Source organism: Pteropus alecto, unplaced genomic scaffold, assembly GCF_000325575.1.
Source record: "Pteropus alecto unplaced genomic scaffold, ASM32557v1 scaffold106, whole genome shotgun sequence".
NCBI classification, from domain to species: domain Eukaryota; kingdom Metazoa; phylum Chordata; class Mammalia; order Chiroptera; family Pteropodidae; genus Pteropus; species Pteropus alecto.
Window position 1 is genome coordinate 10743499 of NW_006442103.1, and position 14033 is coordinate 10757531.

The 14033-nt window shown below is 42.5% G+C and overlaps 2 protein-coding genes across 3 annotated transcripts in view; both read right to left on the minus strand.

Moving 5' to 3' along the window:
* The window catches only part of SLC16A4 (solute carrier family 16 member 4), a 29739-nt gene extending 22901 nt beyond the window's left edge, over nucleotides 1-6838 (minus strand). The window contains exon 1 of the mRNA XM_025052284.1: nucleotides 884-6838. Coding sequence (XP_024908052.1) covers nucleotides 884-970 — 87 coding nt within the window. The 5' untranslated portion in view covers nucleotides 971-6838. The remainder of the gene's footprint in view (nucleotides 1-883) is intronic.
* A 134-nt stretch (nucleotides 6839-6972) lies between these two features.
* LAMTOR5 (late endosomal/lysosomal adaptor, MAPK and MTOR activator 5) lies at nucleotides 6973-11049 on the minus strand. 2 transcript variants are annotated; one of them, XM_006919621.3, is made up of 4 exons: nucleotides 10912-11049; nucleotides 9986-10047; nucleotides 7931-8048; nucleotides 6973-7298 (listed from the first exon to the last, which is right to left on the minus strand). In XM_006919621.3, exons 1-4 carry the CDS (start codon nucleotides 10944-10946, stop codon nucleotides 7238-7240), a joined length of 276 nt encoding a protein of 91 aa, XP_006919683.1. In that variant the 5' UTR covers nucleotides 10947-11049; the 3' UTR covers nucleotides 6973-7237. The 2 variants fall into 2 exon arrangements, with proteins under 2 accessions (XP_006919683.1, XP_015450866.1); XM_015595380.2 differs by having other exon boundaries at nucleotides 9986-10050; nucleotides 10912-11043.
* Between the last annotated feature and the right edge of the window lie 2984 nt (nucleotides 11050-14033).

Here is a 14033-nt window from a genome sequence, read left to right on the forward strand (position 1 = left end):
TTACTGTAGGGCTGGGCAGGGAGGGAAAGGGTGCCTTTGTGAGCACATCTCAGAGTTAACACAACTTCTTTAGAGACACAGGAGGAATTGGAGCTAGTCTAGTGCCAGTCAGTGCAGGGTAGTTAAGGGAATAGTCGTGATAGGATTCACCGGTATTCTAGAATGACCATGCTAACGATTCAGATCGCCAGCAACGACCCCAAGGGCTTCTGGGAGGATGAGGAAAAGAAGTTCATTTAAAATGGAGTGCCCAAAACAAACAAAAAGAGCGCCCGATCCAGTTGCTTATGGATGAAGGGGAAAAAAATCAGGCTCCAGTTTCAGAATCCATATCCTTTCCCTTTCCAGACACGGAAAATACCCATTGGGCCTAATTCTAGTGTCGGTTGTGGCTGGTGGGGGTGGGTTGGGAAGTGAGCAGCAGGAAGAACAGAGGAAATGTCCCCATCCCCTTTGGTGAAGGAGGTAGCTGCCAGCAGTGTGACCTGCGTGCTGAGCTGAGGAGAAGCCACCCAAAGCGCTCTTCAGTGCTTCCCGGGGCTGCTTCTGGGACAGGTAAAGGCATGATTGTCCCCAGAGCCTGATTGTCATGCAGCCAGGGCAGAGCTGTTGATGTAACTGGAACATTCTCTGGTTTTGAGGGATGACAGGGAAGAGGAGGAGAGAGGGTGGGAATGCTGCTGCTTTCACTCAAGGTGGATGTTTTTAACTTTCTCATGGGCTCATTGTGGGCCACTGACTTAAGCAGCTGTTGGTGGTTTCTGGCCTTGCTCTGCCCCCTATCCATTAGAATGCGGAGGATTTCATAAGTGATCTTGTTAGGCTGCTTGGAGCCTTTCTCCAGAGTGCCCTCTTTCAGGCAGTAGGAAAGGGAAATTCTTACCAGGAAGAAATGAAACACAATCATCCATCCCCAACCTCCATCCAGGGCTTTAGTGTAAGGCCGGGCCTTCCCCTCCCTCTTCAGCATGATGCTTCCTCCAAATGCAGGAGATCCCTGTGATGAATCCAAGACATAGTTGATTCAGTTGACAGGAAACGGATCTAAACTTCTAAACTTCTTTCTTTTTCTCTATGGTTTAAAACCACTTATACTGTAATTTTTATTTTTATCTCACCCTTTAATAGATGATTTCCACCTGTTTCTAAAGTTGTTTATAGACTCTGATCTCAACCTTAAAAATGCGAGCAGGACTTTTACCATCTTTGGGGATTTTTCTGGAGGCCCACTGCCTGACTTCCCCTGGCAAGTCCACGTGGCTTTGACCATTCCCTTGAAGTATGGCCTTAGTTACGCATCAAAGTCTGTGTGACTATAATGTCCCTTTATCCCTGTTTATTCTACAATCACAATCCAGACAGAACCATGGGAGAAGTAAGAAGAGCTAATGCAAGGCTGTGATTTGAGAGACTTCAAAGCCACTACAGAAAATTTTCTATCACCAGTTTGAATAGCATTAGGATGACCACTCATTTTATTTTAGGCAGGAATTGCAAGGGAGTTAACTGCAAAGCCTGACCTCTGATGGTGGAGTGGCCTCTGGCTTCTGCCCAGGTCTGCAGGTCAAATCCCAGGGGAAGCCGTGCCTCACCCTCTGGTCCTTTGGATGAGCTCTTGACTTAGAGAAATAAAAAATGGAAGGGGAGCCTCGGGTTTGGGAATTCCCTTTCCAAAGCACTTGCTAAAATGATGATATTCTAAAGGACTAAAAATAGACATGACAACAGAATGGAACAACTGTTCTTTGAATGGATCCTGGACCTGAAAAAAAATTGTAAAGGACTTTAGGTGGTCAGTAGGGGAAATTTGAAAATGGACTGTATGGTAGACAAAGTTAGATCTCAGGTGTGTTGGTGGTCTTGTAGTTCTGTGGGAGAATGTGCTAAAAAGTATTCAGGAGCGAAGTGTGATAGACCACAGAGTCTGCTACCTCTTATAAATAAATGGTTGAGTAAAAAAAAAATTTATAAAGAGAAAGAGCAAAAAAGAAAATGTAAATGTTCTGAGGAAGGAGTATAGCATTCTTTATTTCCCACTGTCAGGTTGACAGGCAGGCTGTTTCTTTCCTGGAAAGGAGACTGCGGGCAGGGCATGTGGAATGGCCATCTGGGGAGCTGGCTGGGCTGGGAGAGAAGCCGGTCATTCCGAATGTTATAGAAAACCAACCCTGACACAGCCCTGTTTTCATCTTACCTTTGACGTGGTGGTCAGCAAAGGAATCCCTCCACAGATGAAGCAAGCACTCCGGAAAGAAAACTAAACTATACAATTTTCTAGAATATCACTGTTTTTTTTAAAGCAGTTCATTCCTCTGCACTGTGAAAACAAGTGAGCATTGTAAGGACCCAGAAAGTCAGAGCCAATTTAGGCTCTCGGGCCAGTGGACTTTACTTCCTGAGGAGGGGAAAGGCTGTGATTTGACATCATCCTGGGCCCTTCCTCCACCCACCCTGACTTGAAAGGTAAGAGTTTTTCATTGGTAGGCTCAAAAGTAAACACTGGAGTAAACCAAGTAGAAAATCCTCTGGTACCTACTGTTTAATTAAACGAGGTCATTACACTGAGGTGACCCTGTGAGGTGTGGCCTGTATGAACAAACCCCGATCTATGCCTGTAAATGCCTCAAGGTTCCAAACTCAAAACCTAAGGCCAACCAATTACAAACGACCAACCAGGCTTTAAGCTATAGCCAATCAATAATTTCCTTGCTTGTCTTCTACCTTTTCTATATGAAAACTTTCCCCTAGCTCCTGTCGGTGGAGTGCTCTTAACCACTTCCCATTTGGTGCTGCCCGGTTCAAATCGATTTTTGCTCAAATAAGTTCTTACAATTTTTAATATGCCTCAGTTTATCTTAACACTGTGCTCCAGGCACTGATACCCATGCCTCTACTGGTCCTCAGGGAGGCCCTCGGCATGCTTATCGTATAGGAGAAAACAGACCACCCTCCCAGAGTTGGCAGATACGTTCCCTGGGCTCCAAATCACAATCTTCAGGAAGTTTGACCCATTTGTGTGACCTTTGTGTACTGACTAAATATTCTGGGTAATAATTTGAAATTCCAAGCCCCGTTCTAATTGCTTTTTTGAAATACTTGATTACCTTAATGCCAGACTCCTCCCAGAGAAGGTATATACTTGAATTTTAATGAAATTTTTTTTCTTATTGCATTTTGGAAATGATTTAGGCTGAGTTGCCTAGAAAATTACTGGGATGATTCAGCTTTCTTATTCCATTTCTTTCCTCTGTGCCACCCTCCACTTCAAAAAAAAAAAAAAAAAATCAACAGGAAATTGCCTTTCATCTCCCAGCATCAACATTCCAGGTTTTAAACCAGAGCGTAATTTAGGCCAAAGTATGTTTTTCTTCTTTTATCTGGGAAATCACATATTTTTGCATGTTTTTAAGTACAGGTCTTCTCAGGCTCTTAAAACTAAACTTGATTCAAGTGCGAGCAGAAGCACAGCTGAGTGGTTTGGGAAGATGCCCTGTAGTGATGGAAAAGATTGTGGTGCTGGTGGTAAGGATCGAACAAACCTTCAGCGGAGGGCAAAACTCCAAATGAGAAGGTGAATACTTTTCAGAGTGTTGTTTGTAGTTATGAACATACTCTGGAAATCATTTTTTAATGAATATCTGTAGGACTGATTTTTTTTTTTTCTTTTTTTTTGATGGATGTTCTCTGCTCTTTTAAAGCAGGACTATCTACCTATGATTTTGAGCTCTGGGTGAGACGAGGCTAAGCTTTATACTGATCGAGAGCTCTGATGCTGAGGGCTGGGGTTGGATTTGCAATGTGGCAGAACAATGAGCCAGCCATTCATAGAGAGTAGGAGGGCTGTAAAGTCCTCAGAGATGAACCCCTTGAAACATCTTTCATAGAGGAATCTTTGAGGTATAGCGGGAAATGCAGACTTGGTTAGAATCTCAACTTATTTTTAAAGCCTGAAGGTTTTTGGCCAGTTACCCAGTCTTAGTATGTTTCCATACCTGTGAAATGTGGCTAACATTACTTTGCAAGTTTGTTGTGAGGATTGACTAAATATATATGACTGTTTCTTATCAGACCCACTATTGATACTTAATTCACGAAAAATGGTTCTTATTAATCAGGTGGGGCCTAATAGCAAAAGCAAAGAATCTTTATGCCACAGCTGGGATATTAGTTAACCTTTTGGCATCTCTACCCAATTGACTTAAAGCTTTTGGGTTAAGTCAAATTATTTAACTAAACATAAATAATTCCCTTAATGTCTAACCTTCTCATTCTTGGCCCTAAAGTCATTCAGAAAGACCTGCAACTTGATTTCCTAAGTCCACACTATTATCCTCACTGTACTGTCAAATACAGCCCATGAATAATTTTTAGCATTTAGAATGAAAAGATTTTATTTTTAGCTGAATCTTTCCCTGTCCTTGTTGAATCTTGGTACAGAAAAGTCAACATAGCTGGCCCGAGACTCTTGTCCTTTGAAAGTCTTGCTTACAAGGTTCCCCTTTGGCTGGCAACGGGGAACTTAGATTTTAAGAGGGTTTCCACCATTTTCTAAATTATAAGAGTAGACAACTGTGCCTAAATTATTAATGCAAACAATATGGTTTATGGTGAACACTTGCTTTCCTTCTGGGAGTCTAGAATTTTGAGCCAATTCTAGGGAGAGGGTGCCTGTGTAATCAGCCTCCAATAAAAAAACTTTGGAGATCATATATGTAAGGAATTGGATTGTGTGATTACGGAGGTTGAGAAGTCCAAGATTTGCAGTCAGAGCTGATGGTGCAGTTCTGGTCTGAGCAGTTCTGGTCTGAGCTTGAATCCATCGGCAGAAGAAGATCCACGTTCCATCTCGAAGACAGGAAGAGATAAAGATTTCTTTCTTATTCAGCCTTTTATTCTGTTCTGGTCTTCAGTGGGTTGGCTGAGGCCCACCTACACTGAGGGGGGCAATTTGCTTTACTTAGTCCACTGATTCAAATGCCGATCTCATCCAAAGCACAGGCACAGATGCGCCCAGACAAAATGTTTAACCGAATAGTTGGATAACCTCTGGCCCAGTCGACACTTAAGATTAACCATCACAGGAGTGGTCTTGGGGAAACACCCATGCAATCCTACTTTAGCTTCAGCTCTGTACAGACTGGAAAATCAGCCTTCCCCAGCCCTGAGCTCTTTCCAGCACAAGTCTTCTTTTATTAATAAAATTGGGTACATTACACCCTACCTCAAAGATTGTTTTTAAGAATAAATAAGAAAGCATGTTCATTTATTCATTTTATTCAATAAAGTTGTCTTCTATATGCCAGCCACTGCTAGACAGGGGTATGTGTAGACAGCAGGTGGCATGAGATGTGGCACAAGGGCTGGGTCATGCCCAGCTTGGGAGACCCTGGTGAGAACTTCAGATTTTGTTCTGAATGCAGTGGGAGGCCCCTGGAGGGTTAGCGCTGCGCCTGGTACATAGCAAGCACCCAGCACGTTTGTTACTCAGCATCACCACCAGGATGTCTATCAGATATTCAATTTCAACATCTAAAATCAAGCCCAGCCAGTTTTTCTCTGTAATCCTTCCTGTGTTGACTCCTAAGGCACTCAGTTCTTCCTATCACCTAGACAATTCAGTCATCTTTCTCTTTTGTTCTTTTTCTGCCAATTTGCTTAATTTTTAGTCTCATGTTTGATCTTGAGCTACTTTATCTTGCTGAGCCTATTTCTTTCTAAAATGGTGATAATACTGCATGAGAGTATAAAATGAGCCAAATGCATGTAAATTGCTTAGTCATTATCTAGAATGCAGCAATAACTCACTAAAGGTTGGCTCTCATTACTTTGGGTTAGGAATTGGAGATACATAGGTAAGCAAAAGAAAGTTTTTCTCCTTGGAAAAAATGAGCTTGCTGTACCTCAGATTAATCTGAAAGCTCAACTTTGACTCACTTGCTCTGAGCCCAATTCTACTAACAGGATAAGGCCTAGGATTCTTAAAAAGCAGATATTCAAGGATGAAGTAGTTGCCCTACCTTGCAGCTTTTGGTTTATCACCTGTTTTGTCATTGCTGCTCCCTCTGCCTGGAAAGGCCCAGTACATACCAGAAACTCCTTTTTACTTGTTATATATTCATCTATTCAGCAAGTATTTATTCAGTGCCTACTATGTGCTAGGACTGTTCTAGGTGCTTGGAATACATCTGTGAATAAGACAGCTCCTGGCCTCAAAGTGTCTGTACTAGTGGGGAAGACACAATAAAACATGTACATGACACGTCAGGTATTGGTATGGTGAAGACGACACGCATATCCTATCAAAGTATAAGCTCAAAGGCTGGAGCCATGTCTTACTCAAAGTCTTTATCTTCGATAGCACCTTTTATTTGTAGATACTTGTCATTTTTAAATAAATACTAATATTCTGGAGTTTTTTTATACTGTCAAATATTAAATTGCTAAGGAGCAACAGGAACTGCATTCAAATTCAACGAAATGAGGTCTTTCGTGCCTGTTGTGCTCCATTCTGTTGTTAATTATAAAGGTTGAAGAAAAGATAATGTTCTGTATTTTCAAATGGCAGATTATTTTCTGGCCAAACGCACCTGTTTCTATAGTGATCTGGGTGTTAAGAGTACAGGCTCTGAGTCAGACTCTCAAGTCCAAATGGTGACTGCTAACCCGGTGGTCATAGTTACACAAATGTAAAATGGGGCAAATAAGAGCACCTACTGTGTAGGGTTACTAATGAGAGTTAAATGAGTTCCTGGCATATAGTAAGCTCTTAATAATATTAGCTATTATGTTAATATTATGGGGTAGGAATATACTTTGTTTTAAATATCCACGGACACTTCTGTGGAACTATATGTATTTCAGGAAGCTTCTGAAAAAGAAGAGTAATCTGGAGCAAAGACATTTTTTAAAAAAAAATTAGAAATGGAAAAATGAATATTTGATGAATTTAAAGAATCCAGAAAAGATCCAAGCTTTCTTCCAACCAAATTTATTGAACATAAGAAAATTCTATATACAAAGAGACCTGGACCTGCTGCTTCCAAACGTGATCCTTTGTTAATATTTTGATAAGTCAGTCCATAGTGTTAAAAAGCAGTTTGTTCTAAAACCAAGAGAGAAGTACACAATGCACATTAAATGAATGGCCTAACTACTTAAACTTCAACAGTCTGTACGATAATTAACACAGGTGGGATTGAGTCCCTATGACAGGTTGCTGGAAAACTGATGTGAGATGTCAAGAAGCCATTTTGTGCACGGCCACTGTGATGCCATCATGTTTCTGAATCATTATGTTCCTGAAAGGCAAAGCAGAAGATAATCCATAAAACATTGTACAAGTGGGAGTCAGTGTAAGATTACAGATGCTGTTTGGTTTAGGACTCTATATATCATCTTTCTATGTATAAAAGCGCCATATGAATACAACAAAACATTTGAAAAATACAGAAAAGTACAAGATATAAAAATGAAATGAATCCTATAATCCTGCCTCTCAGAGACAACCACGATTAATATTTTCCTGTTTTTTAAAATCTGCATATATACTATTTACATATATTTTTTTTTTACAAAACTATGATTATACTGTATATAGTTTTGTATTCTGCTTTTGTCACTATTAGAATATTCTGAGGACTCTCGCTTGGAATATCTTTAGTGTTTCTCTTACTACAGAAGTAGTTTCTGTTTTGAACGGTTTCCCTCTTATACTTTTTCTTGACAGACTGATAGTTCATAATTCTTCCTTTTCATTTACATGGAACTAGTCTGAGCACATTAGCTTCACAGATCAATCTATCTGCTCCCGTGGTCCTATCAGCACTTTGAACGAGGAATCACTGATGAACACAGGGCAGGCCCCAGGCACGTTTCCCAGGAACTTTTCCAAGTAAAAAGGAAAGGATGGGATCTGCTGACATCTACTCACCCATTATCTGATTCTAGACACACCACAGGAATATCAGTGGGGTCTGAGGTTAGCTTAGCTGCTTGCTGGGCTAGAACAGATATCACTCCAGCGTGCTCATCTGAGAGAGTCCCACGGCCTAGAAGACAGAGATGACATCATGTTGCCCGACTGTCCAAAAATGAGTACAGAGCTGTAGGAGTATTTCTCATTGAATTATTCACAAAAAGGTTTAGTTCATGGTCTCTTAGGTTAGTTACTGACATGAAATGGTTTTGCTCTGGTGGTACTTAGCTAGTTACATCAGTGAGAAAGCCAGACAACAGTTCTTAAATCAGTAAAGCCATAACAGACACTCAACTTTGAAAGTCATTCCCATTACCATCTCTAAACATGTTCTCAAGCATATAAGGAAGCTGTAATTCAAGTCAATCTGAAAGTCATAAATTCATTTTATAGGAACTGTGATGAAACCAACAAGAAATTCAGAGGTGAGATTGACAAAAAGCAGTCAATAAGGGCAAGAGACTTGTTGAAACTAATTCCTCATGGGAAATCTGATTTCCTTTTATTGAGCTCAACCTCAAAAGGTATAAAAATCTTTATTCAGGAGTTCAGTTGTAAGATCACCTTGACAGCATATGTGGAGATTCTGGGAGCAATTATTTCCACTAGAATAAGCTGGCTATTTTCAAATTCAACAGAATTGACTTTTTATTAATGCTTGTTTTAGCCCGAAGATAGTAACTAAATCTTAGGTGTCAGGTACAAAAAGTAATTACTAAGTTTACTTTACAATATATTCCACATATAAAGGCAACATAAGCCTACCTGCCTGAAACTAAGTCAGGTAACAGACATGCACTATGACAGAACTGATAGATAGTAAATCTATTAACTGGACAGACACAGTGCAATCTGCACTGTGTCTGTCCAGTAAAACATTAACTGGACAGACACAGTGCAATCTTTCAGGCCTTGAAGGAACTTATTTAGTTTTAGATTTCCTCACTTGAGCCTTTCCATTACTAAGCCTTTCCATTACTAAGCCTGGCAAGCGCCCTGGCCCCCTCCCCCACCCCATATGCCTTTTTTTCTCCCAACTGATTTGTGTATAAAACCTAACTGAGTTACATGTATTACCTCTTTCAGTCACTCTCCCTGCAAAAATTCACAGCTTTTATAAGTCCTGCAGTAAAGAAGAATAAAGACTAAAGGATCCTAGGCTTACTAGTTCTGACATTAATCAGCTGAATGCTTTAGTTATTTAGATTTCTGGATTTATTTCCTCATCTGTAATTGTTGCCATTTATTGAGCATTATGCCTGGGTTCTGTGCTGTGTTTTACACACATTATATAATCTTATAGTATTGTGATTAAGAGGCTTTGGAGCCAGACTCAAATCCCAGCTCAACCACTTAATTTACCTACCTTATGAGGATTAAATGACCTGGTATATGTAAAGAACTTAGAATGATGCCTGATACATAGTGAAAATTCAATAAATGCAATTCAATAATAATTATTAAACAGCCCAGTAAATAAACTGAGCGGGGGCGGGGGGGGTAGTTTTTTTGGGGTCCAAGTTCACAATATCAGCAAACAGAACAGCAGGAGGTTGAACCCAGGTGTGTTCAACTTTTAAGCCTTGTTTTTACTGCCTACTCACTGTTAAGTGTAGTTAGATGAAAAAAAGCACCAGCCATCTTGCAGGATGATTGGGAAAATCAGAGACTGGTATACAAAGCCGAGCAGTCCGAGCATACGGCACACATTTAATAACTGTTAACTGCTGTCATTATCCGAAGTCCTTTCTAGACCCAATTTAAAATGAGTCAAATACTATTTTAGTAGAAACAACTGTACAGTGCTAGAACTACAAGAAACATTTCTACCTTCATAAATTTCAATTTTCTAACCTTGTTACTTGGAGATAATCTGTACTCTCACAAAAGTACCCAGAAAGTGGCAGGGTAACAGGAATAAAAACTAGAGAATAACAGCACACTGGGCTCCTAGTCAACATCAAATGCCGTGCAACCCCACCCACCAAAGGACGGATGGGAGATACTTACAGCCCAGGTTGAGTCCTTGTGAATCTGTGCACAAGACTCCAACGATGGATGGATTCTTCATTCTACTTCCAGAAACAGATGATGTAAGAAAATAAATTTAAATATTTATAACACAGATAGGCTTTCTACGTACCGGACATTGTTTTAAGTGCTTTAAATCAGTGTTTCTCAACCATTTTTCATTATCATCGCCCTACCCCAAGAAAAATTAAATTGCAATCAACTAATTGAAATAGTTAAATTCGTTTCTCTCTACTGAGGGAAAAGATTATGTGCCAGGGAACTTTAGAGGGCCACAAACATTGCAATAACTAGGATTTGTTGCCTCGTTAAAGCGCATGCTTTAGCGTACTAACTCACTTGAAATAACTGCTGAAAAACTCTTAAGGAACACGGCTGCCTCCTGGAGAGGAAGTTCCGGGAAGCTGAGGGGCACTGGTGCGAGGGAGCTGTTTCCCTGTAAGCCGTTTGAATTTTACGTAGCTAGTCCTCGCTCAAAAAACAGGAAAGATGCCTTTCATAGTCGGAATCACCAAGTAACTGGTTACACACGGAAGGAGATGGGCATGTGTGTTAATGTTTACACTGCAGGGCCTGTCTGCACAGGTGGGTACATCTTTACCCCAAATTCATTTCCTGAACCTCGCAAAGAACAACCCTGCCCGGACAATTTCAACATGACGAGCGATTCTGACCACCGGCTCGGGCTGCAGAGACTCGCTCCAAAGGAGTCCTGGAGAGATTTTAATTCCAGGCCACCGGTCCCCTCTGCGTCTCCGGGACAGGGCTCACCGCCTGACTCAGCCGCCTGGGGGTCGCGCGGCGTCCCCAACCCGCCCGCCCGGCACTCACAACTTGCGCCCTCTGTTTCGCTCAAATCCCCGCTCTGCGAGCTCAGGACAGTCAGAAGAGGCCGCATGACTCACGTGTCCTCCAAGTGCTGCTCCAAGGTAGCCTCCATCCCGCCAGCTGTCCACTCGGGCCCCAGACCCCGCAGCGAGTCTCTTCCTCCTCTGCCACCGGCCTCCTGCGCTCCCGGATCACATGACACAACGGGACGCAGGCCCGGACGGCGCCTCCAAAGGGCCAAACTTCGAGGCTCAACCTCCGCGATGTGTACGCTGAGGAAGCGCTCGCTCCCTCCCACCGCGCAAGCTGGACCGAGGTGCTGCTACTCAAGCGGTGACCGGTGAGGGGACCCGCGCCGGGCTCCACCTGGAAACAGGCGGCGCAGGTTGTCCCCCTCAGGAGAGAAGTCTGCAGCTAGTGGGTCCTCAGAGCCTCGGTTCCTGGCCGGTCACGTTGTTTCAGGGATGTAAGCTTTGAGTTCCAGTTCGAACGCTCTGAAACGTCAGCCCGATCTTGTATTAGTTTTTCCATAACCGGGCGGTGGGGCAGGGACAGAGAAGCGACAGAGGGCTCCGGTGAAGGGGTCCACAACCTAGAGGGGAAACGACATGCACACGGGGTTAGAGGACGAGATGGAACAAGGTTGAAAACCTCAGCTCCGCATTGGGAAAGTGTCGGGATTTTAACGAAGACATTGGTTCTTCCTTTGGCCAGAGCTCAGGATAATTTGCGAAAGAAGGTGGCCCTTTTACAGAAGACTGGGTAGGGCAACTTAAAAATAACAAAATTTTTAGTTATAAAAGCCGTTATAAAAATAAGGAACGAAAGTCATCCATATTCTTTGTCTAGAGACTATTAATCCCTTGGAAACTATCCTTTCAGCACCCTGTCTTTGCAAATGTATGCTTTTGATATGGTTTTCTTTTTAAAGCAAAATTGACATACATACTGGACATAGAATTCTGCAGCTGGCCGTTTTTTACAGAATTTAGCCCAAGTGTCTTTCCATATCTAGAAGTATTCATACAGCCTTTGTAATAGTTACAAAAGATTCCATATTATAGCTGCACCTTAGTTGATTTAACCAACCCCTTACTAATGTGCAATGGGGTTGCTTATGGTATTTGCTCATAGTTCTTTCCCCACAGTGAAACTTGCAGCTTCCTTAAAATTCCAGTCTTGAATGTTGTAATTCAGGAGTTTTGGACTCCTGCCCTAGAGAAATTATTACTTATGTTAACTTAGGGGTAACATAGTATGAACCATTTACATTTTAGAAAAAGCAGTTTAAAACTACCCTTAAAAGACAGCATTAGAAAATGTGGGGAGCCAGCCTGCCTCCGGTCAAAGTCCTGCGGGCGCCGGGTGGGCACTGCAGTACCGCCCCCTTGTGGTCCAAGGCGGTGTAAAGCTTTGCTGGACCAGGACTTCTCAGCTCTGAGATTTCAACCTCCCCAGCAGTGACGTCCAATAGAAATGTTATATGAGCCACATCTGTAATTTTACATGATCTGGTAGCCACACTAAAAAGTAAAACACGTAAAATTAATTTTAATGATATATTTTTACTTATCCAAATAATATGTCCAAAATATCATCATTTCAACATGTAATCGATTTGTAAAATAGGGCTGAGATATTTTACACCGCCCCCACCCCGCAACTAAATGTTCAGAATCTCGTGTGTGTTTTCCACTGATAGCACATTTCAAGCGCTCAAAAGCTCATGTGGATAGTGGCTACGATATTGGCCGGTGCAGCTCCAAGGTATCTCTGATGATCTCAAAGCCAGGTCAATGATGAAAGGATTCTCAGAAAAGCTGGTGATCACTTTTTAAGCTGTAAGGAAGGCCTCTGAGTGGAAAATGAGCATAGGAAGAAGACTGCTGGCCCAAACATCCTTGTCACACTGGAGCGGAAAGGCAGGCTACGCCAGGACCTTTACCGTTTCTCTACCTCTTTGCTGTTTTGCCCCTGGGCCTGGGCTGGTAGCCCGAGGGAGCCGCTTACATGAACTGGGGAGGTTCTGGGGCTGCGCTGATGGCTGGAGGAAGTGTCTGACTCGTACTGTTTTCTACTTTCTTCAATTTATGGGGTTTTGATGATTCTTTAGTCTCCGTTTTGAGTGCTAATAACCATTTCTGGGGTGACAAGAAAAATCTCGTGACACCCATTATTAAAGTACTTGTAATTTTTTATTTTTCAAAGACAGGAAGAGTATCTTCTCCATTTCTGCATTCTGGAGGTTGCAGAGTACAGTAGGAATCTAATAAATATTTACTGACAAATCTTGATGGGTCTTTTGGGAACGGACTCTGTGTAAGATAAAGAACCTCTGACTTGAGAACTTTCACCATCTTTATCTTCTTTTTTTATCTCCTCCATAAACAAGCTCATGGAAAATGAAAGCCCCAGGAGGATCCAGCGGAGAACGCCACTGCCCGCTGCCCACATGTCCTGACTTGGAAGTGGGAAATGGGAGGCAGGATGCGGGGAACCAGGCCTTGTAGGTCATCTCACTGCTGTTGGCCCAAGACCCTAACCCCACCTCCTTGACTTATCAGGAGCAGACTCTTCCTGGGGGTCCATTTAAGAAGTATTGCTCTGGTAGAGGGTCTAGCTCTCCCCTGCAGGCAGAGGGCTCTGTTACCCCAGGGCCGACCCCATTGGTCACTCCTTCAAGTGCTTAAGGTCAACAGGGCTGCATGGAACAAACCAGAAGCCTGGCTGGGGAAATGAGTCCTCATGTGCCACCAGGGGGCACCAAGGCCACAGAAAACCCTGCTCAGGCTGGAGGTTCCCAGATCCGCTGAGTTGGTACCGCTTGATGAGGAAGCACTATGCTAGTTTAGTGGCCTCGGAGTCAGACAGAGGTGGAATTGCATCATGGCTTGGCCATTGCCTAGCTACGTGACCTCTGAGCCTCGGGCTCATCTGTGATACGTCAGTACCGTTAATTGCCTCATCAGGTTGTGGGGAGGAGTATCTGAGATATTTCATATCTCATGAGCGGATGGTGCATTGTGGGAGTAAGTAAATAAGCTTTGTTAAATCTAAATAGAAGATTCAGATCGTTTCTTCAACTTGCTTACAATCTAGGTGAGGACACACATTAAAAAATAACTAATGATTCAGTGAAGGTGAGAGCCAAATGATTGCTATAGCCCCAGGCAGTCTCGTATGAGTGCTCATGAGGTTA

Excerpts from the sequence above, each read along its gene's own strand:
- LAMTOR5 (XM_015595380.2), bottom strand. The coding sequence starts at position 10,946 with ATGGAGGCTACCTTGGAGCAGCACTTGGAGGACAC. Across the intron at positions 8,049-9,985 it reads ACAAGGACTCAACCTGGGCT|GCCGTGGGACTCTCTCAGAT; the intron begins GTAAGTATCTCC and ends TCTGTCTTCTAG. Across the intron at positions 7,299-7,930 it reads TGTCTAGAATCAGATAATGG|GAACATAATGATTCAGAAAC; the intron begins GTGAGTAGATGT and ends TTTGCCTTTCAG.